This window comes from Nannobrachium achirus (assembly GCF_963921795.1).
Source record: "Nannobrachium achirus genome assembly, chromosome: 19".
In the NCBI taxonomy this organism is placed as follows: domain Eukaryota; kingdom Metazoa; phylum Chordata; class Actinopteri; order Myctophiformes; family Myctophidae; genus Nannobrachium; species Nannobrachium achirus.
In genome coordinates, this window is record NC_137826.1 from 4,104,695 (window position 1) to 4,111,958 (window position 7,264).

Genomic DNA, 7,264 nt, shown 5'->3' on the forward strand with positions numbered 1-7,264 from the left:
TCATAGAAAACATATAAAGAGAAGGCTTCAGAAGCTGAAAATAACGGAGTGGGTGTTCTAAAACTTTAGCGATTTAACAGTTAGGACAATTTTAAGATTTGTTTTATAAAAAAAGTTACATGGTACAACTTTAAAGTTAAGATTTAAGACTAAGAATAACTAACTCAAATTATGATGTCTAAATTAATTTAAACTATTGTAACATTAAGATTTTAGAGCCTTCCATATGACTAAGGTTGTGTTTACAGTATTGATAATTCCTGTTTACTCTATCTGTCCCTCACTCCCTTGCTGCAGTCGCGATGCAGGTGGGGGAGTCAGGAACACCTAAATTAATTTAATATGTTGTAATGTTACGTTTTAAAACCTACCAGAGGCTTCTGGCTGTGTCTGAGTATAAATTGTCATTTATTTGATGACTTCTCTGTGAGAATGAGTTTACTGTAGCCTACTGTATGTGTGTGCGAGCAGAAGTGTGCGTGTGGGTGCTGCTTCAGTAACCCCCCCCCCCCCCCTCCCCCCCCCCCTCTCTGACTCCCATCTCTGTGAGCATGAGTGTGTGTGCGCGTGCGTGCGTGCGTGCGTGCACGTGTGTGTGTGTGTGTGTGTGTGTGTGTGTGTCACTCCCTCTCCCCCACTCTTGTGTGAGTGTGTGTGACTGTGGGCCAAGGCCACATTATTTTTGTGTGATATCTGTTGTTTTGGGAACACGAGAGTGTTTTGACCTCCTCTCTTAGTTTTCAACAATATTCTGATTGTTTACTGTCTAAAGTATTTTGTTTAATTGTTCTGTTCTCTTACTGTTAAAAACTTCATTACCCATACATCTCTTGTTTTGGAATGTCATGTCCCCTGGTTACCATAACAACCTTTAGACCCCATTGCTGGGAAGGACACAAGGTCGCTTCTCGCCCTTAAGGCGTATTACTGGTACTAGACACAGTGTCTAGCAACTCTCCCCATTCCCGACTGGTACTGTATAGTGCCCTTTTCATTGATCTAAATAATTAAAATAATTTTATTTAACTTCTATGTCACATCTATATTGATGTGCCAAAACGGGGGAGTGTTTAAGGATTAATTTTGATTTAATTTTGATTTGTTTTTGATTAATTTAATTTGGTTTTTCATTGATTTAAGATTTATGATTTCAATTTTAAACTTAATTTGAAATATTTCTGTTTACATGGGCTGAGGCGGAGACTGGATGGAGAGGACTTGCAGTGTGGGGAGGGAGGAATCGGGTCACCGGAAAACCACCTGACTGAGGCGGAGTGCAGACGAACCACAACCTGAGGCCAGGCCAGCAGTGCATGCCATTCCACCGCATCGGCACGAGTAAAATCGTGCCTGGTCGGTGAGTTTCTGTTGCACTGTTGAAGTTATGCCATGTAGTAGTACAAACGCTACCTGAAGAATTAAATTGTTATGAACAAATGACTGGCCAAGGTTTCATCCCCCGTAGGAAACACCTGAGAAAGAAGAAGAGACCCAGAAGAACCCACAGCAACTGCATGTCCTCACCTCACGTCTCTCCAAGCCCCACCGTCATCATCACCATCATCGTCATCATCGTCATCCGATCACTGGACTTAAGGACTTTTTAATTCATATTTTCTTTTTTCATTCTTTATTCTTTCTTTTTATTTGTTTATTCAATTTTAATTCTGTCTTCATTCATCTGTACAAACGATGAAATATTGTGTCAAGTTTCTTTAACTTTAAGGATTTATTACAGTACCCTTTAAAAAAAAATATTACAGTCCTTTTTGAAAATTTGAATTTCTAAATATTATTAAAGTCTTCATATTATTATTATTATTACCCTGATAAAATGTTTAATGTGGAGGTCATATGAACCTCATACAAAAATTAAAAGGGTAGATTGATAAAATATAAATTATGATACATGATTATGGTTTGTGTATGAGGCTCATATGACCATATAATATATATTATGAACTGAACTTACAGTATAGAGACCACATTTTGGTCGGATACTCTAGGCTCAGGCTAAAAGATTACAGGTCATAATAACTTTGGTTGCCCTGGCTACGAAATCATGATATACTGTATGTCACTAGTGGAAAATTACCAACTACGTGTCACTGTCTTTCTTCCTTGTTATGATCTGGGAACAAATGAATGAGTCCCACGATCTTATACTGTCATAACTGTACTGTCTTTATATACATGTTCTCTTCCATCTTGGAAGAGAGAGAGATTTAGAAAGCTGCCACTAGGATGGTATGCTCACTGTCTGTCTTCCTTGTCTGCTCTCTTAAAATACAGCAATCTAAGATATACGTCCTTTGGCTCTTTGTCTTATTTTAATTATGGATTTATATATCCATACTTATTTAACTTTAATTAATTTATTTAACAGACATACTGTATGATTCAAGGGAAGTGCAGCATTGTTTTCTCACTCAACAGTAGACAAACCAACTTAAATTGTGTATAAAGTGTATAGAGGGTTTATGCACATTTCTGAAGTGATAATTTAAGGACTTTTAATACCTCTAAAACGACAAATTAAACATCACGTTGCGAGGCGTTGTGAGCATGTAGATCTGCTATTTTTACAATAGAACCATGGTATACAAAAAGTTATTCCACAACTCTTAGTTTAGTCAAAAACATTCACGTCAAGTCATTTACCATTTATTGTAAAATGGAATACACAATAAGCAGATTTAACCATTTATTGCATAAATGGAATACAGTTAATCTTGGCGTTTCAAGGGCTCCGCGATAGGAGATGCTCCCTTAAATTTTGTGCAAGCTTTTCTGAGCATGCTAAGCAAAATCAGGGAACGCAAGCAATATCCCCATAGGGATACAATAGCAGAATAATAGCAATACATTGACATGTAACTTAGTCAAATCACAGTATCTGAGCATAACATTGACATGTAACTTAGTCAAAATCACAGTATTTGAACTTAACAACATTGACATGGAACTTAATCAGACAATCACAAGTATTTGAGCTTAGCCAGATTGATCGTGCAAAGGTGGAGGCTGTGGTGGAGGAGGCAGCTAACAGCGAATAATTCTGAAGCTTCGGAAACCAAGCATAGGAAGAGAAAGCAAGCCTTATTTAAAGGAGCCTTCCTTACTGATTGAGCTTTGATTGGAGTATGGCAGTCATGTGACGTAATGACCAGCAGGTATGATAATGAGGTATGAGAACAGAGCTGACTGACATCTGACTACAGCTTGCAGCGACTTGAGTCCCATGTCCTGCATAAACTAACGCTGACACTTCATTGCTCGTCAGGGTGGGGGGTCCCCAGTTAAAATATTATTATTTTGGGGGTCACAGCCTGAAAAGGTTGAGAACCACTGCTGTATGGAGATACAATTGTGTGTATGTACTGTATGTATGTAGGAGCACGGATCTCCATGTATGGACATAACTGACGTCACAGACTGCCCCATTAGGTCGAACTCCCGTTGGGTCGAACAGCATCGGCAGGTTAGATAATCACCTGCGTCACGCTTACTGAGGTTAGGGTTAGGGTTAGGGTTAGGTTTAGGCATAGTTTTTCTGAGGTTAGGGTTAGGGTTAAGGTTAGGTTTTGGTGGTCGATCCAAAGCGTGTTCGACCTAATGACATGTTACCGTCACGGCAACATGAACGGGCCATACAAGAACGGGCGGGCCATACAAGGATATGCACGACGTGTGTCACGTGTGAAAGATGTGAAATATGCATGTGTGTCAGGTGTGAAAAATCACACCACCACTCACTTCGCACAGGTGTGATTTTTCTCCGTTAAAAAACGGAAACACCTTTTTTGTTTTCCGGTGACGTCACCAACGTGTCAGGTGACCGTCTGGTTACCCCGGAAATAATTAGTGACCCATAAGCTTGCGAAAAGCGCCATCCAGAGTAAAAAAAGAAATCGCACCATGGTATCAAACACGACACGACACACGTGCATATCTCCTTGTATGGGCCGCACTGTCCGTGACATCAGCTGTGGTGACGTCGGTCTCTGCGTACTTTCTATGACGTTAGTCTTGTGTGATGTCTTTTTTCTTGCCCAAGTATTTAGATGGACAAATATTAAGGGGTTCCCTGATAATGGCATCATTGTACCTTGTCATCACTATATGGTGTCAGCTATGCCTAAATATGGAGTTCCCTGTGAGTCCTGCTATGGAGGTGTCCAAATATGAAGATCCAGACACCGAAGACTGAATATGTACATGATATTTGCCTTCACCCACTGTTCGTAACGTCACTAAGTTCAGCACTATGTTGCTTGCCGTCTGCAACGTTGTTTGCAGGAAACTAGTCTTAAACAATATGGGAATCAGGTTCCGAGTGCCCCTGCTGAAGTTGCACCCATCGTCCCGTGCCATCCACCACCGCTACCCAGCTAATGCCAACCCCCAGCGACCCCCACATCGCACAGCAGCAGCTCGTACCTTCACCTCCATGTCACGACTGCCCATGCGACCGCCCAAACCTCCACCCGGATCAGGGGGCCAGGGCCAGCGGCAGCAGCGCAACTTCTGGGCGGCTCGCGTAGCCACCAGGCTGCTAACACTCCCGCTCCGATACATTCTGCTGGGCTCTGCCGTGGGTGGAGGCTACACAGCTAAAAAGACATACGACGAATGGAAGGAGTCCCTGCCTCGGTTTGGTGAATATAACTGGGTGATGCCTGATTTCTGGAAACTGAGTGAACAGATTGATCTAGTCAATCTACTATCTTATATGAAAATACCGAACTTTACCATCCACAAAAGCCTCCTGCCAACTGAACCTCTAGTAGAACCTTCCCTGAAGGCTAGGCCTGAGCCAGAACCAGCCCATGCTTCAGCCCCACCAGAGAGCTGTGATGAGCAGTTTGAGGAGTCTTCAGATGAAGAGAAGATCCTCAAAATCACGTCAACTGACCCTCCAGGAGAACCTTCCCTGAAGGCGGCACCAGAGCCAGCCCCTGCTGCGGCCACACCAGAGAGCGGCGATAAGCAGCATGAGGAGTCTTCAGACAAAGATCAGATTGACCAACTTCAGGAAGAGCTGCTCCGAACACATAAGAAGTACCAGCTAATGCTGGAGAGACTGGAGCAGGAGAACGAACAACTGAGAAAAATGGCTCAACAGAAACAGGGAATCCACCAGAGGAAGGTACAGAAGTCCCTCATTGACTTGTACTCAGAGGTCCTTGACACCTTGTCAAACTACGACTCAAACTACATGCAGGACCACCTACCCAGGGTGGTGGTGGTTGGTGACCAGAGTGCAGGGAAGACCAGTGTTCTGGAGATGATCGCCCAGGCCAGGATCTTACCTCGAGGCTCTGGAGAGATGATGACCCGCTCTCCTGTCAAGGTAACACTAAGCGAAGGCCCCCACCATGTGGCCACGTTCAAGGACAGAGGGCGTGAGTTTGACCTAACGAAGGAAGAGGATTTGGCCACCCTGAGGCGTGAGATTGAGCAGAGGATGATGAAAAGTGTGAAGGATGGTCAGACGGTCAGCGCTGAGACGATATCCTTGAGTGTCAAGGGTCCGGGAATACAGAGGATGGTGCTGGTCGACCTTCCCGGAGTCATCAGTACGGTGACTGCGGGCATGGCAGCAGATACCAAGGAAACCATCGACAGCATCAGCAAGGCCTACATACAGAACCCCAATGCAATCATCCTCTGCATACAGGATGGCAGTGTGGATGCAGAGCGCAGCATTGTGACAGACCTCGTCAGCCAGATGGACCCTCAGGGGAAGAGAACCATCTTTGTCCTGACCAAGGTGGATCTGGCTGAGAAGAACATGGCCAACCCCAGCAGAATCAAGCAGATAGTTGAAGGCAAGCTGTTCCCTATGAAGGCACATAGCTACTTTGCAGTGGTTACAGGCAAAAGTAGCGGAGGTGAGAGCATAGACTCCATTAAAGACTACGAGGAGGACTTCTTCAAGGACTCCCAACTAATGAGGGAGGGCTTGTTGAAGGCTCATCAGGTGACGACTAAGAATCTGAGTCTAGCTGTGTCTGAACGCTTCTGGGCAATGGTCAGAGAGTCAGTGGAGCAGCAGGCTGATGCCTTCAAAGCATCCCGCTTCAACCTGGAGGCTGAATGGAAAAACAGCTATCCCCATCTGCGAGTGCTGGACAGGAATGAGCTCTTTGAAAAAGCTAAAAATGAAATCTTGGATGAGGTCAGTAGTTTGAGTGAAGTGACACCAAAACACTGGGAATCCATCTTGCAAAAGAAGCTGTGGGAGCGTGTGTCCTTCCACGTGATCGAGAACATCTATCTTCCTGCCGCACAGTCCAGGAACCCGTGTACCTTCAACACCGCTGTGGACATCAAACTCAAACAGTGGGCCGACAAGCAGCTGCCACACAAGGCCCTGGAGGTTGCCTGCGAGACGCTGCAGGAAGAGTTTGCATGTTTTATGGCAGAGTATAAAGGCAAAGACCAGGATGACACTTTTGACAAGCTGAAGGAAACCGTGAAGGACGAGAGCGTCAAGAGACACAATTGGAATGAGAAGGCCATGGATGACCTGAGAGTCATCCAGCACAATGCCCTGGAGGACCGCTGCATCACAGACAAACCCCAGTGGGACGCAGCCATCCATTTCATGGAAGAATCATTACAGTCACGCCTAAAAGACACAGAGGCAGTGATCAGTGACATGGTGGGCCCAGACTGGATGCAGAGGTGGTGGGGTTGGAAATACCGAACAGTTGAACAGCGCGTTCGCAACGAAACCAAAAACGAGCTGGAGCGGCTGCCGAAGATCTACGAGGACCACACGGCCTACCTGGCCAACGATGAGGTCACCACCATCCAAAAGAACCTGGAGGGACGTGGGATCGATGTCAACGCTGTCCTGATCAAGGACACATGGCATCATCTGTACCGTAGGCACTTCCTTCAGAACGCTCTACTCAACAGCGACTTCTGCAAGAGAGGCTTCTACCAGAGGGACTCCGTCGACTCAGACCTGAAGTGCAACGATGTAGTGTTGTTCTGGAGGATTCAAAGGATGCTGGGAATCACTGCCAACACACTCCGACAGCAGCTCACCAACACAGAAGTACGCAGTCTGGAGAGGAATGTGAGGGAGGTGTTGGAGGACTTTGGAGAAGACGCAGAGAAGAAGGCACAGCTTATTACCGGCCACAGGGCCGAGCTGGGCGAGGACCTCAGGAAAGTGCATGAAATTCAGGAGAAACTTGAAGCATTCATAGAAGCTCTTCACAAGGAGAAATGGGAGAACCAGACCCATTGA

The 7,264-nt window shown here is 45.1% G+C and overlaps 1 protein-coding gene across 1 annotated transcript; it reads left to right on the top strand.

The window, feature by feature from the left end:
- Positions 1–4,318: 4,318 nt before the first annotated feature.
- Positions 4,319–7,264, top strand: LOC308304147 (dynamin-like GTPase OPA1, mitochondrial; the record flags this gene model as incomplete). The annotated part of the gene is made up of 1 exon (XM_080748707.1): positions 4,319–7,264. The coding sequence occupies one exon, from the start codon at positions 4,319–4,321 to the stop codon at positions 7,262–7,264; it is 2,946 nt and encodes a 981-aa protein (XP_080604833.1).